General features: G+C 39.3%; 1 protein-coding gene across 3 annotated transcripts in view; it reads left to right on the forward strand.

The window, feature by feature from the left end:
* The window catches only part of si:dkey-71h2.2 (low density lipoprotein receptor adapter protein 1), a 58,213-nt gene that overhangs the window by 23,950 nt on the left and 14,737 nt on the right, over positions 1-19,526 (forward strand). For all 3 annotated transcript variants that reach the window (XM_037751676.1, XM_037751675.1, XM_037751673.1), the window contains exons 2-8: positions 318-460; positions 3,680-3,792; positions 12,916-13,030; positions 13,795-13,867; positions 14,265-14,351; positions 17,467-17,594; positions 19,327-19,361. In XM_037751676.1, coding sequence (XP_037607604.1) covers positions 318-460; positions 3,680-3,792; positions 12,916-13,030; positions 13,795-13,867; positions 14,265-14,351; positions 17,467-17,594; positions 19,327-19,361 — 694 coding nt within the window. The remainder of the gene's footprint in view (positions 1-317; positions 461-3,679; positions 3,793-12,915; positions 13,031-13,794; positions 13,868-14,264; positions 14,352-17,466; positions 17,595-19,326; positions 19,362-19,526) is intronic.

A 19,526-nucleotide genomic window follows, 5' to 3' on the forward strand; every position in this document is an offset into this window, starting at 1 on the left:
ATTCTGACAGACTTCTAAAGTCATAAAGATGTTTAAATGTAGTTTCTTTCAAGGTGATTTTTTTCCTAATATGTGAATCCCATTTTAACTGGTCTGATTTGATCCCATACACGGAGTTGATTATGCGACATCTATCATTAACAAGCACCCATCCACAACTACTTGAAAAGCTGATAATAGTTCTTTATCAGTATTTTTTCTGGACTCTTGTTTAATGAAACACATTTCACTCTTAAATCATTTTAATTATACACCCTTGTTTAGCCTTATCAGGACATTTTGGTGATTCCTTATGTCTTGTGTTTTTATCTGACCAGAGCTGCCAGAGAACTGGACGGACACCAAGGAGACGCTGCTGGAGGGCATGGTGTTCAATGTGAAGTACCTGGGTATGACGCTGGTGGGCCAGCCCAAAGGAGAGGACATGGCCTCGGCTGCCATTCGCAGAATTGTTGCCACGGTGAGTCACTGGTCCCTTCATGACTCATACAACCTTATAATGGAAGTTATATTGACTCTTGCATGCAAATGTTGCATACAGTACTATACTTGGATTTCATTCTACTGAATACCGTACATATGATTGTACTGATTCTGATACTGAGTAAATTTGAATTCATGGTTTAGGACAATGTTTAAAAATCTAAAACCATTTTTTACTTCAACTTAGGAACCGCCACAGCTTTCCTGAGCTCTTGTAGTTTAGACACAGGTGAAATAATAGATAAAAGTGAGGAGTTCATTCCCAGAATAGGCACTGTCTCCTCAGCAGCCTTGAGTAATTGTGCATGCCCTGAGGCATTGTTACATGCCACAGGGCATTCACAATAACATATGTTTAATTTTGTTTACAAAAGTGTTTTTTCTTCAGGGATACAATTTATTTTTCAAGAAGGGTCATCTATTTATTTATTTTTTAAAAAGTGAAGTTTGGTGAAAGTTAATTCCTTTGTCTTTTGTAGGTCTTATTTGTTTTTAAGAAAAAAAAAATCCATTACAATCGTAAATCGGGTGTGACAAAATTGGAGATTCTATTTTTATGCCATATCGCCCAGCACTAATTCTGATATTTTTAAACAATGTTGCATGTAATTCTGCAGGCAAGGTCAGGACCTTCAGTAGCGACGGGCAATTTCAAGAGTGACATTGTGAAGATTTCAATTACAGCGATGCTTTTTATAGAAATTCTCTAGGGAATTTATGAAATTACAGCCTCAAACTGCAGTGCACATTATCTGAACGACTTAAAGGGGAATACTTATCAAATTTAGATTTTTATCCATGTTATTCTGATGATCCAGGATAATATTTAGTCAGGATGGTCATTTACGATAAATTGGTACATTTTTGCACCATATCTACAGTATCATACAACTTGGGGTGCCACTACAGACCCAATTTCAATACAAGATTTCTTTTATGTCAGTAATTAAATCAGCCACAGTTCAGCAAATGTATTCGCATGGCCAGCAAATCACCTTTCAAGTTAGCATGGTTAGCCATTTAGATTCTGTAAAGTACTTAACAGCCCACCAGAATGACTTTTAAAGGACTTATGCTTTTGTGCTTTTTCCCTTACCTTTAGTATGTTATATAGTTTTTTGTGCATTTAAAAGGTCTGCAAAGTTACAAAGCCCCAAGTCCACACCAAAAAGAGTTACTCTCCCCTACAGAAACACTGATCCTGAACTGCCTGAAATGCCTTGCTCATCTGTAACGTGATGTCACCAAGTAACACATTTGCATAATAGAGTGCCTCAGGGATGATGCATTTTTGTGGGCCAATCAGGCCCAAGTTAGCATCGCCCTGGGTTCCCTCAACAAAAAGCCAATGGGGTTTTTCCAATGGGTTTTGGATTATTGCAGAAAAATAAGCTCTGTGGCAAACACGCGTTTATGATACTTACAGGTTTTGTTCAGCAAGATAATCTTCTTAAATGAACACCACTTTTATGAATTTTGAAGTGTAAATGCAGTCGCCAAAAGTAAGACGGAGTGAAAAAAAGCGTAAACATGTTCTAGTAGAAACCCAACGAACAAGTATGCACCTGAAAATGAGCATGATATATGTCCCCTTTAAACTGAGCAATCAGTATCATTCACCTTCAACTCTCTGTAATTCTCTTGGCAGGTAGTTATTGTTGGGTCATGTTTATATCAAGGTCAGTAACACAGCTGCTAATCCAGGATTATCATGGGTTGCACATGTGCAGCAGTCGAATGATGTTTGCTTAACAACACTGAGCCACATGGGGGATTTCTGAGCACGGTTTTCTATATCAATTCAGAATCCTGTCAGTTTTCACAAGACTGTTTTGGAAAATGCAAACAAACTGTTGCATTTAGACCGGCAAATTTATAGACGTAAAAACTATTTGCACGTCTTTATGAAAACAAACTTGAAGGCTACATTCTATCTTCCCATTTTTCTTCCATGCTCACACACATGCACACCTTTTCACTGAAACGCTGCCAACAATAAGAGCGTCTAATCTGCCGGAAAGCTTTCTCTGCAGAAAGAAAAGCCTGGCGCAGGCAGCGTAATCATAAACCCCCCACTTCTCAATTAGAGACTGAACCGAACCTAATGGTAGGATTAAGATTCAATTGATTTACACCGGGACAGGAAACGCAACTCGGTTGTCTCTGTCTGTTCCCTTGGAAACCAATCAACCTGAATGGGATTACTGAATACATTTGTGACTTTTCCATTTCGCTACATGCTTCAGTCGGGCTTGATAAGAGAAGACGGAGGGACCAAACGTATAGAAGAGGGCTGAACTTGGCGTATCTCAAGCTGACAGATTGGTTTTCGCCTCGTGGCGCGACATGAGTAACATGACAGAAGAAAACGTGGTTGTTAGCACTTCCTACATGAATGAGCTGCCACAGTCAGCCTCAACATTCGTTGCCTCTCTATTATAATGTCAGTTTTACCATTTTGTAAGCGCTGTAGGGTTTTAAGTGGAGTTTGCTGCTCCTTTTTACCATCTCATGGGCATTTAGGCTCCTAAAGCAAGCCACGGCACCGTTCCTGTTGTCCTTCAGAAGTCCTAGTGTTTGTTTAAGCAAAGATCCTTTTCATCCTCTTCACTGTTGGCCGTTATTTCACCTTCTGCAAAAATGAAAGAGTTCTCATGCAGGGTGAACGTAGAAATGTGCAGTAACCGATGAAATCAGTTCTTTTCTTCTCTCTCCTCCGTATCCCGTCAGTCACTCCACTGATTCTTAACCTGATATCATTGGGGTGTGAAGCTAAACTGCTCTCATTTGCTAGCTAATTGCATGGTAAGGAGGTCATTGTCATCGTCAACAGGCGCTCTCGCAGACCGCAAGCTCAGCACTATGGCCGTATTTTCTGAAACTCCAGATGGAGCAGAGCGGCAGGGGGAGTGAGCGACTGCCAGCCTGACCTCGAGTTTCCTCCTTCTGGGCTACACATCGCAGCTTTCCTCCTCCTCCCCAGTTCTGTCACCTTTTATAAATTCCCAACATTTCTGGGACGGCTCATGCAGGCTGCCTACTTTTGCTCGGCAGTCACTGTCCCATTTGAGGGTTTTTGGTGTTTAATCAGAAGTAAGATCATGTTATATTTATGTCAGAGTGAGAGGGTAGCTCTGTGGCGAGATTTTTCTCCATCTGATTTTAATGTGCATGCTTCTATATTTCATACCCACAGGCCAGAGCCGGTGCTAAGAAGTTTCGGAAAGTGACGTTGACGGTCTCGCCGAAAGGCATCATCATGACGGACACAGAGACTACAGACCTCATAGAAAATGTCTCCATATACAGGTAAATAAAAAGCACAGAGAGAAACCTGCTCAGTGGGCTGATTGAGGAAAAACACTCCAGCAGAGTGTATGTACTGTTCAAGACTCTATTTAGATTCCCATTCTATAAGTATTTTTAGATTTTAGACATAATGTCAAGCCGTTTACTGTTCAGTAGAAATCTTATATAATGTAACAAGTGCATGCTCTTACATGTTACAAGTGGCAGTGACCTCATTTAAGACTACTGGCTTCATGCAAATAATTCATCATCATGCAAAGCACCCTGGTTAATGGTCCGCCAGTGCCTACATTGGTATTTTTGCTTATTGTGATGTCATTTCTTGGAGTATCTTCAAATGCGTCATATCTCTAAAATCTGTACAACCTAAGGTACAAGGTTATATATAAGTCAATAAGCCATAATAATTGATAAAAGTGTTGGCATTGTGTAATAAGTAAAAAAGATACAACAATATTACTAAATGAACACATAAAACATATTGATCCAAAATATTTCTAAATGTAGAAACATGAACAAAATATTTCTTAACACTCCATAGGTCATTTGAATTATGCACATTCTTTTAGTTTTTGAGATACATTAAACAAAAGACAGAAGCCTTAGCTTTCTGCTGCAAAAAGAATGAATGCTCTAGCTATTAGGGTTTTTATTTTAGATCGATTTAAACAGGATCATGCTAACAACGATCTCCCACGGTTGTTTTAAAGCGTTAAGAATTCAATGCAATGCATGCAGAGTGTAACTTTAAATGTTCATATACAGTAGTTACCTCAAAGAGTAAATGCCTGATTTTATAAGTGTGAGTTAGCAATATGACATGATACATATCATTTAACATGGGTTTATAAAAGGTCTTATTGATAACATTTTTCATGCAGAAAAATATTAAAAAAATATATATTGCATCTAAAGAGCCTTTAGAAAGGTACCGAATAAAGGTATGGCTTTTCCTGAAAATAATTATTATGATTATGAACTAATCATTTTAAAAATGTCAGCGGGAAAGATATCTGACATTTGGTTTGTGAGCAAATAGTAAAACAACGCTGGTATCACGTGTTTTTGTTCAATCTCTGGGTTAGTGAGGAAAAAACAGATAAATGGCTGAGATTGATGGTAAGTGCTTTGCAATGACTTGTTGTGAAGTAAATGCAATAGAACGGGGGAGGGAGAATGTGACATATAATGGCTGAGTGTTATCAATGTTATAAATAGCCCCTTTAAATGGATGAAGGTTTATGAGCTAAATTATTGCTATTTAACTTTGGTTCATCACCTGTTTCTATAACAATGCTGTTAATCCTTCAAGTTGAGTCCTAAAAAACAAAGAAATGGCTTCATCTGATTTGTGAAGAAACTATCATCCTTTATCTAGGTCACTTTTCTCCTCTCTGTCCACTGCCTGGGCTCCTTCTGCAGGATTAAACCGAGCAGTTTTCTGCTCAGAGCTGTTGTGTGTCTCATGTTTGATCAATTCACTAGGAAACCAATAATGGGAGGGCAGAAGGGGGTCGCCGTGGGGGCGTCTGATACTGTCTCTCTCTGTGTCAATGAAAGCTAACCTTTTACAGCACCATGCAGGTTTCAGTCTACCAAATCAGTGGAGAGAGTGTGTGTGTGTGTGTGTGTGTAAGTGTGTGTGGATTGGCTGGCTTCCCCTCTCTGGATGGCATCCTGTAATATAGACTGGGCCTCGTATCATTGAGGATTACAGTCTAAATATCATATGGCTGGACTGCGATTACAGAACAGGCTGTGATAAAGAAAGACAGTGTGTGTGAGGGGATACATGTGTGTGTGTGTTTGTGTGTGTGTGGGTCTGATCCACCTTATCAGCGGTAACAGACCACAGGCCAGGGGAACCAGCCTCGTCTTTGATCTCCTTCTCCTCTCTCCTTATCTTCCTCTCCTCCCCCTCTTTCATTTTTTTTTTTACTGTCTTGAAAGAAATCTTTCTTTTCATGCTCACATTAACATAAACAGAGCTCTGAACGCAGGAATACCCACGACTAATTGCCCACTTTGAAACTCGCGCTGCCAGCCGATACTCCCGAGTAATGATACAAGAGAGAAGGGCCACATGCAGAGCTCGGGTTGACTGAGGATTGATTTATCCCCTTTTATGAGACCCCACCCCCAACCTCCACCTCCCTGCAGCCCCGTTTCCCCTCTTCCCCCTCCTTTCTTATGTCTTATTTTAGTTGCACATAATCCACTTATTGGCCATGAAAGACAGCAAGTGAAGGGTGAAAGAAAGTGGTTCAAATCAGACTGTTTATTGTGCATAACTAGTAAGGGAGAAACGAGTTAAATATAGGTGTGTGTGTCCACGCATGGATGGACATAAGAGCCTTTGCACCTCACACAGTGAGTGATGTATATGTGTGTGTTTGTAGAGTTAATTGTGTATTCACACTGACTGGGAAGCCGGGCTGTTGCCCTGAGGCGAAGCTTAGTGGGGGATAGAAAACAGACCGGAGGGCATCGTGCCATCGCATTGGAAATAGGATCCTCGCAGCCATGACCCTCCCATACCCATCCACCCACACACACACACACATACCCACCCACACACTAACAATGAAATATCATCCTGTATCAGTGGCATTTAAGTTTTCACAGCCTGATATTGAATTCAACAGCCTTTGACAGCCACTCAGTTTCTCGAGAGCACATTTTGCAGTGCATCTAATTTGCAGCATCAGACACTCAGATTATATTATCATGAGCTTGATCTTCCAACATGAGCAAGTCTGCCTTGGAGTGCTGCTGGAGGTCTGACTGCTGGCAGGGATTAGACCAAGGACTAAACCACACACACACACACACACACACACACACACACACTCAGGAGGTTTGATGATATTCTACAAGAGGAAAGCAGGGTTATAGAGAGGTGAAGTCCTTCCCCTTCCGGTGGACCCCATGGGACCTTATTTTGGGAAACAATATGTACTGTAGTCAACGGTGAGAGACAAATATTTTTTTTTATCCAGTTTGAATTGCGCCACGAATCACACATATGATGTTTGTCAATTTAAAACACAATTTTGCAAGTCAAGAAAGTCACAGTTTGTCGTGGTATCATTTAGTTTTGTGTGATACCGCTCAGTGAGCTACATCTCTCGTCTCGCACAATATACGTCACCAGCAGTAGCTAACCATCTAACTTGACCATACACAAATGAAACGTTATCTCCCCTGATGTGTTTTATCCTGCGACTCCTGGTCTTTTTATCAGCTGGGGAGTGAAAAAACAAGCAAGACCCGTTGCTCATGTGGTGCTCAAAGAGCAGAAGAACATTGCGAAGTGTTCAGCTCCCATCTGGACCCGTGTTACTGATTCATATTCTGACAGGAGCTCTCAGAGACCAACCAGCAAATCAATCAGCAAAACATGCAGGTCAGAAATGGAGAGTTGAGACTGTATAGCGGACACTCCACCTGTCAATGATGCACGTTGTTCTGACATACCATTAGGTTTTTTGAGATGTGTCTGTCGAATCCCCCGAACACTGTTCTGTCTTTGCTCTCACATTCATCATTTGCCATTTTCTGTTTGCTTTTTTTCACCATTGCGCAAGAAAATGTTTTGATGACGGCTTCCCTGCAGCAAAGGCAAAATGCTGTTTTTTCATTAATGCACTTTAGTCGGGTAAAAAGTTGAACAAAAGCAGTTCATTGTTGTGTTAAACAGCATACCTGCTTTATTCGGAGTATAGAGAGAATTTGAGGCTTTGATGTATGAAGTTCTATTCACGCTTTGTACTGTAAATATTTAAATATTTCCATTGATATTCCGGCTCTGCCGCACAAACACGGTTGCTCTACACAGCGAGGAGATCAAAGGCTTGCGGTCCACAGAGTCCCTTTGGAGATACGATGCAGACTGACAGCTCAGCTTCTGTTGTTCAAGCTCAGTGGAAAGTCTGTCAATTATTATTTTTTTTTTCCTGTTATTGTTGTTGTTGTTGTTTCAAGCTGAAGGCTTATTCTGTGAATAAGATCCATTGTGTGGCACATTGATGGCAGTAATTAAAAGTCTGTTTCTTTTTACTTATTGTCTTATAATGAGCTGCACACATAAGGTTTTTTGTTTCATCACACTCATAGACTAGAAGAAGACGCTTGTGTGTCAAAAAGATGTCATCTTAAATGTGTATTCACTCCAACGAGAGAGATTCACATTATTCTCACATGGATGTCATATTATAATGAACAGTTTTCTTTGTTAGCCTTACTGCATGATAAATTCATGGTTATGAAAATGTGGATAATAAGAGATAGGATGTAGATTTTATAATATCCATATTGTTCCACCATAATTTCTGTACACGGCTCAATGTTAAAAATTACAGTCATAGATTCTTGCAGATAATTATTTGGCGTTGACGTACGCTTGTCAGACTGGCACTCAATGTGCACGGACTTATTTGCTCATTTTGCTTGAGTTTACTGCTGAAATCTTAACAACATGTGTTGTGGACAACGAACAGCACCTCTTGTTGAAATGCATTTGTAAAACTCTGTCTCAGAACTGGTTATCTCTGTACTGCAGTGTGCGATAAGAGAGAGGAGTGATGAGCTGCGGGCATTGGCTGTGTTTGCAGACTTTGTATCTTCAGGCTACAGTCCTCATCTGACTGTCCATGATGATTTAGAACCTTTGTGGAACCTTTATTTAAACTTTGTAGAACATGTTGAGGGTGGGGACCTTTTTAAGTTGAACATAGATATAGTTATGAAAAGATAAAAAATCAAATCAGTGGCAGCTTTTAAATAGCCTTTATGGAAAGGCCTTTTTCTGTTTTAAAATCCTAAAACACTGATTCCCTAAATGACAAGAACATGCTTTACCATTACTACAGTTACTGATTTAATTACTATTGATAGAACTGCTGCTGTAATACTGCATGTCTCATTGTGAGGTATATAATGCATTACTTTATTATATAAATATTATTGAAAAAACAATTGTGTTTAAGTGCCTTAAACTTGCATTCTTTCTAATAGCCAGCAGGGGGCGACTCCTCTGGTTGCAAAAAGAAGTCTGATTGTTTAGAAGTCTATGAGAAAATGAGCCTACTTCTCACTTGATTTATTACCTCAGCAAACATTGTAAACATGAGTTTATGGTCTCAATTGCTAGTTTCAAGTCTTCTTCAATACAGCATGATGTTCATTTAGTATATCATGGTCCCATTTAGAGTCAAATAGACCATAAAGCAGGGTATGCTTTAGGGCGTGGCTACCTTGTGATTGACAGGTCGCTAACATAACGTTGTCCGGTCTGGGAGTTGTCCTTGTTTTCGTCTTACAACTTTAACCCTTTCACAGTGTGTTTTCAGTTCATGAAAGTTAATTATAACATTACGGTTGTACTTAGCTCCACCCTCTTTTGTCACTTCTGTTTGCAAAGAAAACAAGATGGTGACGGCCAAAAGAGTTCAAGGCTTCAAAACTGCAGTCCGCAAGCCAATGGGTGACGTCACGGTGACTACATCCACTTCTTATATACAGTCTATGGAGCATACACAGCAAGATGCCAATTTTGCTCAAACAATAACACCCCCCCGAGAAATAAGTGAAATCAAGTTGCGCAACACTTTCTAGGCAGAAAGTAGATAAAATCTCAATAAGATGATAATTATGTTTATATCAAGAAGTTTAGAAACCAAACTCAAATAGGTCAACACTTTCCACTTGTTCCACGCTAATGTTTCTGCAATTAAGGCCCTAATATAAGTTGGAGCAGAGGGGGAAGAAGGGGAAATATAGAGCTGGGTGTCAGGGGCATTGCAATGTGGGTCATGCATCAGTGGTGCAAGCCAGCAAACAATCTGAGAGGGAGATTCTAGCGCTGTTGATTTCATGCTTGTTGTTGTTTGATCGAATAAATTACGTTATTTTTAGTGCCCCTCTTGAAGTGATGCAGCAAAGGGCTGCCAGCTGCAGATCCTTTTTATTTACAGTTTACAAGTTACAGCAGATTATATAGAAATTCCCACACCACTGACTGCAGTCTTATGGTGTCTTCCCTCACTGATGATGATGACATGCATTGAGTATCTGAGTCTAATTGAGAAAGGATGAATTGATGTGTCCTATTCAGAGACTATAGAGTTCTATACCTGCATAATGAGAGTAAAAGCACCCAATCTGGTCCTTGTGCTGTTTTATTACAAAGGTTGTATGTTTAATTATAGTCACAAAGGTCAAGTGCATCACTCACGGCAGCTCATTTACACATCTATTTAAAGCAACAAACATGACACACTCTGCTGGTTCGGGTAACAACCCCAGATAGACACACAGGGTGACTCGAGATCGATACGGCTTCTAATAGCCTGCATAAAATCCGACAAAACAAATCCATCGGTTTTATGTCCATTGCTTCAGTAAACCCATACGAGCTGTTGTTGCTTGGTGGACTTTGCCTAGATTGGTTTTAGATAAGCATTGAAAATAACTGTGGCTGTCACTGGATTTGCAGACAATTGGATTTCTTGAAAACCAGATGTTAGATCCAGGAGAGATTCAGTGTGACTGTTGGGAATGAGGTCTCAAGCTCAATATAGTCACAGCGAAGAGCCATTCGTAATCCAAGACTTTCCATTTATTACCGACAGTATGAAAAATCTAATATTTCAGCGGAAGTTTCAATATATCATGAGGTTATTTCAGAAATTAACAGTTTCTACATCAGATTTCCTGCATGTCTTTCTATAGTGGTTAATGTTCTCAAGAGAGAAGACGAAACACTGAGGAATAGCATGCAAGTTACCTGAATACAGTGAATTCAACAAAAACTCTTTAAGCTGGCGTAAAGCCCCAACAAAAAAATCTGTAAAGTTGTCCCTGCACCTTCATAATCATAAGTGTTAAAGGGGACATATCATAAAAAAATCATTTTTTTTAATGATATTTGCATATGATTATTTGCAAACAGAAGTGACATGAGAGGGTGGAGCTAAGTACAACCAAATGCTGAATAAGACATTTTTAGGCGACCAAAAATGAACTGGAAACACACTGTGAAAAGAGTTAAAGTTGTAAGACGAAAACACGGACAAGGCCGTGGTAGCGGCATGTCAATTGCAAGGTAGCCACGCCGTAAAGCATACCCTGCTTTATGGTCTTTTATTCATGTTTATAATGTTTACTGAGGTAATAAATCAAGTGAGAAGTAGGGTCATTTTCTCACTTCTGTACGACCAAACTTCTTTTTGCAACCAGAGGAGTCGCCCCCTGCTGGCTATTAGAAAGAATGCAAGTCTAAGGCACTTCTGCATTGGCTTCACTTTTCAGACCCTGAAGTTGCCCACTGCTACCAGCCCACAAACTGTGAAAAAAGACAACCCAGTCAATTTTTTTGTGGGCTGCCTTGATCAGAAAACATGTGATTCAACAAGTCATTCAGATTTGGCCTTCCTATGTCTCAAGCAGGCTCATTAGAATATACCGCCCACAGCTTGAGAACTACCTTTGCAAAGGTACACCATATTTATTCTTGTAAGTAATCAGAGCAGACTGGGCTTTTTCAGAGGGGGGGTGTCCGCTAAAACTGAGCGTTTCAAACAGAGGGTGAATACAGGTATATTCAGACAGACAGTATGAAAAATAATGTGTTTTTTGAACACTAAGGCATGTAAACATGTTCTAGTTGAAACCCAAAATACAATTATGAACCTGAAAATTATCATATGTCCCCTTTAGCTAAATAATTTCAGGGCCAATTGACCATCTGAGAATCACATCGAAAACCATGAATCCACAAAGCAACATTATATCAGGCATTTGAGTTGTCTTTTGCATGAAACACACTTTGTCTGAAAATCTGCAGTACTGAAGAGCTCAGTCACAGCTTCAAGCATCTTTCATGGATGTCACTGCTGCTCATTTGTCTCCTGCTCCACCAGTCCCAGCTGTGGGACTTAATCAGCATAATATTCAAAACCAGCACTCTCATCCTGCTATGATTGGTTTGCTTATGCATATGGAAAAGGTGGAGAGCAAAAGCAAAGTTATGGTCTAAAGTTGGTTGATTTAGACTGCAGGCTAGCAGCTAATGGCACTGTACATGGTGTCCTTTGTTCTGCATGTGTGTCCTATGATTTAAAAGGATGTTTAATTGCAATAAATAAGGTTGCAAATGTGGATCTCCCGCCTCGCCGGGCCAGGAAGAATGACAGATAGAGAAAAGAAGTTCAGAACCCAGTGTTGTAGTCAAAACCACTTAAACCTAGACCAAGATGGCCAGAGTTTATCGAGACCGATACAAGACCAAGACTTTAAGGGGGTTAAGACCGAGTCAAGATGAAGACCAGACCAGTTTGAGTCCCACACTGCATGACACACTTACGATAAAATGTGGAACATGCCAACCATAGGCACAAATTGATCCGAAGATCCACATTCCCATAAAAACACCCACAGAAAACAAATGAAGATTCTTCTTCATTCATCTCTTTTATACTCTATATGTGTGTATGTATAAGAGTACCACGAGAAATGTCTTTAGGTATTGGAGAGGTGAATTTCATGTGTGGGAATTTGCCTTTGTTTTATATGAGCAATAACAGAAATGATGTTACCAAATAAATCAGACAATGAACAGGAAATGTATTGACATCCCGTAGTTGTGGTCTTGATGGTCTTGAAATAAAATCCAGTCATCTTTGTCCGAGAAATGACCCGAATAAAAACGTGGTTAATTCCGAGACCTTTCAAAAAATGGTCTTTAGACTAAGACCAAACACAGTCAGAAGCCAATACTTGAACAGGAAGGCGTGCATCATAAACGTCCTTCATTCTCAACCTTAGCAGGTGTCTTTGAATAAACACACAGTATTTCATCTGCACCTTTTGTCTATGTTTTCTATGTTTAACGAATACCAAGAGTAGAAGGTTGAATCTCACAACTCTATTTTAATAACATTTTGCTGTGACACAGCCTTACCCTTTCACACAGACAATGAGACATGCAGCTCCTTTTGGCTACCTGGTTCCTGTCTGGTGCGATTGCTCATTTATCATCAGAAATGCACTTATGTCAGGTGAAATTATAGTGTTAGTATATTGGAATAATGTTTTTGTTGTTTTCTGTCTCTTCTCTTCCAGAATCTCGTACTGCACAGCAGATAAAACTCAGGATAAGGTCTTCGCATACGTCTCTCAGAGTCAGTTCAACGAGACCCTGGAGTGCCATGCATTTCTCTGCCAAAAGAAGAAGATCGTAAGTGTGCAACACTTGTGATTTAGTTGTATATACCTCTGTATATATCTCTGTATGTAGCTTAATGTATGGAATACATGCTCTTGGACTTTGTTGGTTTGGGGACTGAGTACATATATAATGAACTGCACTTGGGGCAGCACATAGCATCAATGTGGATGGTGTGTGGCTCCATCTTGTGGCAGGTCAACCTCACAGCTCACCAGTCTGTACTGTATACTATTAATCCAACATATTTTGAGAAATTGATAAGGTTAAAAATAGTTTATTTTATAGAAAAAATGACTACATTTATAAATCTAAATATAACAGTAGAATCAGACTAAAGATGTTAAAGCAAAACATTTTCTTGGACCACAACTATTGATTATGTTTCATATGTCACTCATTATGTTTAATTTCTATGTTACCTGCCGGAAGAGATCAGACAGGCTAGCTCTGTTTTGTCTTTCAAATCTCTTTTAAAAACTCACTTGTTCAGAATTGTTTTCTCTTAATCAGTCATTCTTCTGCTTTTATTCTACTTGTTGTTGTTGCTGTGTTTTAGTACTTCATACCTTGCTTGTCATTTTTACTGTATCAACTCTATTTTTATTTATTACTACCTGTTAATTTCTTTTGCTTTTTATGTGTTTGTAAAGCACTTTGTAACTTGTTTTTGAAAAGTGCTATATAAGTAAAGTTATTATTATTATTATTATTATTATTATTATTAGTAGTAGTAGTAGTATTATTATTACCCTTTTCTTTTCTTTTCTCTCCAGGCTCAGGCTGTGACATTAACGGTAGCCCAGGCCTTTAAAGTCGCCCTCGATCTTTGGGAGATTGCTCAGGAAGGTGAGTTCACTGAACTAGAAGAAGGTGACACTGAGACAGTTCAGTGAAAGGGTTTTCTCTTAAACTGTTTAGAAATAAAAATGAGTAAGGAACAGCTGTAATCCATCCAATCTGTGACTCATCTAACTAAGAATCCTTATGGTTTGCAAGCCAAGTTGGGAGGACAGTTATTGAATATGTTTAACAACTAAAGAAGGAAAATGCTTCACATGCTCGACCGCCACAATCTCCTCTGCACTTTATGAACGACACACTCTACTGTACTTCCTGCACGTAGAATTGCCACTAAACTTTATTTGCTCACAACCAAAAGTTCAAATACCAACACATTTATTTCAAGCGTCATATGGGTTTCTTCAGGTTTAGTTTTGAAAACAGTTTTTTTTTCTGTCTGCAGACAAAAGCAAGAAGGCCAGGACCTGCTGTTCTTGTGCAGCAAGCAAAGGGCAGACGGAGACAACAGACACTCAGTGTGTTCCAGCAGGTATGCTCGTTTCATTTTGTCCTCATCCATAATGCATCTCTGCACATCACATTAAGTTCCACAGCAATGAGCAAGAGACGTGATTTTATTTGTAAAAGGTTGAACGGTTGAACTGAAACACAGCAGAATGTCTTGCTGATAATTACTACAAGACAAGGTTAACCTTTATCTTCAACCCGAAGTTTTAAGCATGGTTTCCAATTTAAGAAATAGCAACACACAATTAAATTAACCTTATCGGCCTTTAGGTGATTTGAGAGGAAAGTTTTGGAAAGATTGAAACCGCTCTCATGTCTGTCTGTGAAATATAAAGCCTAGAGTAAAGACTAGAGACGGGGGTAAACAGCTAGCCTGACTGTCTGGAGTTAAACAATCCATCTACCAGCAGGGTTTTACAGGCGGTCTTGTGCCAGGAAGTTACTGTGCCCACCGAACAAATAGTCTGGCGCATAATTCCCCGGTAAACACAATATGTTGGTTTTACACTTAAGATATGATGAAGACATAAGAGTGGTATCAATGTTCTCATCTAATGCTCAGTAAAGAAAGCTGATAAACATACTTTCCAAGAAAGACAAACTCTTCCCTTAAACTCTTAATGAATAAATGGATTTGCCGTTTACAAACAATCAAGTATGCGTGCGCAGCAGTGGGGTAGAAAATCAATTACCACAATAGCTTATATGGACTTACTGGAAACAAGTAGAAATCATTTTTAAAAGTGAATTTGTATGCCACACTCATCCGCACATTTCCAAAACATTTTTTTTAAACACACATCACACTCTGATAGACGTCTGTCCTCTAGCTAGCTGACATAACACATTTAAAGTTACCAGTGAGAAAGCAAGTAGCAGTGAGAGGAGATATAGCATGAGATGTATCATTTAGGCTAATTAACCCTTGTAAGAGCCATTTGCTGCAATATAGAGCTTTCAGTCATGACCAATAAAGCTGCTCTTTCACTATAAAGCTCAGTTTATAGCTTGTTGCACTATATAATACAGTGTTTATCCCACAGGATTTAGTGAGAAGGTGGTGGGTGGACCTCAGACCCTCTAGGAAGTCCAGGGGGCTCCCCCGGTTGACAACTGTATACATTTTTAAAGTTAAATGCCTCAATCTGGTACATTTAGAGAGCAAAATTAAGAGGCTAGATCTATGAAGAACTTTGTATTTTATTTATCTTGGTTGTATAGTTATGAATGGTGATGACATGGCAAAAAGTCACAAAGCATGGTAAAAGAGACAGGGTCCTTGTTTCAAGGCGGGTTGGATGGGTTGCTGATATTGCCGCATATCCCTGAAGCACTGAAGACACAGTTGGCCCCGGTTGACAGTCGCACCGAGAACAGAGGGCCCCGTCCTTTCCCACAGGGAGAGAGGGCACAGCGAGCACTAGGAAGCGGCGAGGTCATGGCTAGGGGTTTCCGGAGTTCATATGAGAAAACGAGGACGGGAAATGTAATTTTTAATTCATATAGCCTATAGGCTACATATGAAACGGTCAGATATGACTAATTTTGATCCAAACTAGCTCAAATGTTTAAAAATAGCAAAGTTGTATGATCAAAAAGTGGGGATTCAAAAACAGGTTTGCTCCCTCAAGTCTAATAGTGGCGGTGCAGCTGCTCCGCTCGCTCCATCGCTCAGGCGCCTGTGCTACAGTAGCACAGTGTAGTCTGTTTAAATGACCTGTGTGTGTCCCAAACCATCAACATGCAGCAAAGGTTAAAAGCACAGTTAGCATACAAATGAAAAAGTAACTCTGAAGCATGAAATATATGCAGTTTATCTGCTGCACAAGAGCAAAACACAGACGTACTCATTCTGGTTATTCATAACATGAGCATGTACTGTATGAACATTCAGCTGTTTCCTCAAAAGTCAACCAGACACTCTGTATTTGCCAGATGTGTTTTCATGCAAAAACTCATATTAGATGACTGCAGATATATAGACAAAGCTTCACTCACAAGAAACACATGGCTCTGACCAGACTGCTAGAGCTAACAGCTAAAGAGGTCTGCTTCCTGTGGTAACGGACATTTTCCACCCATTACTTTTGTGATTTGTGCAGTTTAAGGCACAAAACCAACTTCTCATGTTGATCTCTTCATAAGCTGTCAGTCATTCAGGTTTATTCTACCCCCCCATGTACATGTTCTTCAAACAGTTTTTAATCAACTTTAACTTTGATTTAGTTGTGAATATTTAATGTTATGGAGAAATTCTTAATATTTGACACATTTCATGGTAGGTTTTACAATTGTAACTAGCCTCCTAATTCTAGGAGGATGAGGATAAATATTATATTATATCAACCTACTGTATAAGATTGGAGAGAAAAACTGCCTGTCCCTGACATGATCTGATTAGTTCTGTAAAAATTACAGCTGTAATATGTTGCAGTCACTGAAGACAGTAAGTAGATGCAGATTTAGAGTAAGTAAAGACCAAATTCCTCCAGACTTTCATAATCCTCAGTTTCCAGTGAACACGATTAAGTAAATGCTGCTGTAGTGAGTTGCGTAATGACTTTAAAATGACCTCTAGTGTGTCATGGTTGTCCATGACTTGTAATTTTGTAGTTTGACGCTGCACCATCTCACAGACAAATTAAACTGACGTCAATCTCTCAGGACAAATCACCTAATGATACACCACTCATTTAGCCGTTCCGGGGAGCAGTAGATTTTAAATACTTTCCAGTAGCCGTGACATTTATAGGTCAACATGTTTTCCACTCCTCAGGGGGTCAAAGGGGCTGCATGATGAGGCTTAATCATCCATTCAGTTTGTTGTTGGTTAAGGGCTGGCTTTTCCAGCTTCTTTCAATTAAAACTGGCTCCACTTCCAGCGGTAGTAGCCCGAGGACAGAGACAATGTGATGTGAAAGCCTCAAGGACCTCGGGAGTAACTCGGCACAGTATGAAAGTTTTACAGAGATGAGCTGTGCGTGCCACAGGCTGCAGTTAGAGACAGAAAAAGCTGACAAGTTTCTCCTTCTCTCTTCTCTGTTGTGTGTCTGGATGCATCCATCCTTTTTCCTCGTCTCTGTCTCACCTCTCGTGTCTCCTGTCGACCTCTCGTCCACACCTGCCACCTCCCTCAGATCCAGAGGCACGCAAGCCTGTCGGGATGGAGGAGAAGCTCCGGAGGCCCTTCTTCTCTGCTTCGCTCAGCTCGCCCTCGCCTCGCAGTAACCCCCTTCGGAGGCGGCCAATCAAACACGACTCTTGGGTAGGTCACACACCATCTGCCTCCAAACCGCTAATTGGGCCAAAAATAATGGTTAAATAGTTTCTATGGTTCATGGACGGATAGGGATGCACAGATCCAACTTCTTCTACTCAGATAACGAATTCAGAGACGGCAACTCAGGGTACCGATCCACACTAACTCTTTCCCAAAGTTTAAATCTGTACACCTCACTGCATAGAATTCATTAGGATAATTTTATGTAAGCTAACATGAGGCCACCAAAACTGTAACACCACCTTAATTAGGCCAGTATCCGATTTGTTTAATGTTTTGTAAATCCTTGTCTTTATCCTTGTACTGTATTAAAACCTTCTTTTCTGTAATTTACATTGTTTCCTATCAAAAAGCATCTAAAAACTTTATATTAAGTGAGGTTCTACATTTTAGTTATCTTAAATAGTCCTTGTACTATAGTATGAACAGGAGAGCAGTGTGTCCATTGGCAAACAAAACATCAAAATAAACCATGACATATTCATGAGTATGGGACATTTTCTTTGTCTTCTAAATGTCATTTTCTGAGACACAAATTTCCAACAAACTCAGATCAGCATTATTGTAATGACAGATAATTTGAACAGATGAAAGAAGTCACATGTAGTTTGGAAAGACCAAGTCAGTTTGCAACAGTCAGTCTACTTTTTGCCAGGCTGATAGAGCCCAGTAAAGTCATATACTACATTAAATATTAGCATATACTGTAACAAAATATTTTACTTAATTTAATTTCTTAATTTTTAAAGTTAATTTAAACATTCTGACAAATGTGATTGACAGCAAATGATGAAATAAACTTTTGAGCTAGTTTTCATATGATTTAATATATGATTCTTTTATAAGTACTCCAGTAATTATTTAAGTCAGGGTAGAAGATAACATATGTTTTCACGTGGCAGTTTTGGGTGATTTTTTTGCCTTTTGTTGTTTGAAATTTGAAGGCATTTTCTTACACAATCACACAATTTTGTTTGCCCCCTTTATTGTGTTTTATGGGGCAAATACCTTGAATTATGGGACAGTTATGCTCTTTGCCCCTAGTTATTTCTGACGTTGATTTGGGTGTAATTGGAGTAGTTATATGTAGTTAAATCATTTTAAATTCTATTTCTATGGGCTCATCAGTCATCATCCTGGTGTTACAGATTCTCAACACTAGGTGGCATCATATTCATGAGAATGACTCTTCTACAGGCGGATCTCACACAAATTCATCTCTGTTCATTGTTACATATTTTGCCTGATGGGATTTTTCTCTTTTTGGGAGGAGTTATGCTTTAATTGAGAATTTTTGTTTATAATCCCTCCTTGTTTGCCTTACATAAAGTTACATTTTATATTATTTTCAGTGCAAATCGGACAGAATATTTATTTTATCGTATCTATTAGCATCTCATAAATGAACACAATTCAAGGCGATTTAAATTGGTAAAAAAAATGTATCCTTGTCTATTTGTCTTCAGATTTCCCTCTTATATAATTCATGCTATATTGTCATACAATCACAGTGATTGGAACAAAAAGTACACATCAAAAATCTGCATTGTGCAGCGTTTCATTAATTAGCTCATAAATTAATTTGTGTGTCGCTTGGATAAGATAAGTTATGACAAACCGCTGGCTCAGTGGAGAAGCTCGAAGGCACAGAAACAGCAAAATTGTAATGTGGAGTAATTTATGTGTGTATTGATTCATATTGTTCATGTCCCAACAGGACGTGGAGGATGGACTCGATGACGCCTTCTCAAGGTAACCTTTGCTTATTACTGCTAGTCTGCTGAACAATGTGGATGCATTCTTTAATTTAGGAAACAACAGCGCACAAAATACTCAAATGTTCCCCTCCTGAAAACCAAAATTATGAAACCATTTTTATGTTGACTCTATTTCTAAATAGAAATAGATCTCCTTTTG

Source organism: Sebastes umbrosus, chromosome 18 (genome assembly GCF_015220745.1).
Source record: "Sebastes umbrosus isolate fSebUmb1 chromosome 18, fSebUmb1.pri, whole genome shotgun sequence".
NCBI classification, from domain to species: Eukaryota; Metazoa; Chordata; class Actinopteri; order Perciformes; family Sebastidae; genus Sebastes; species Sebastes umbrosus.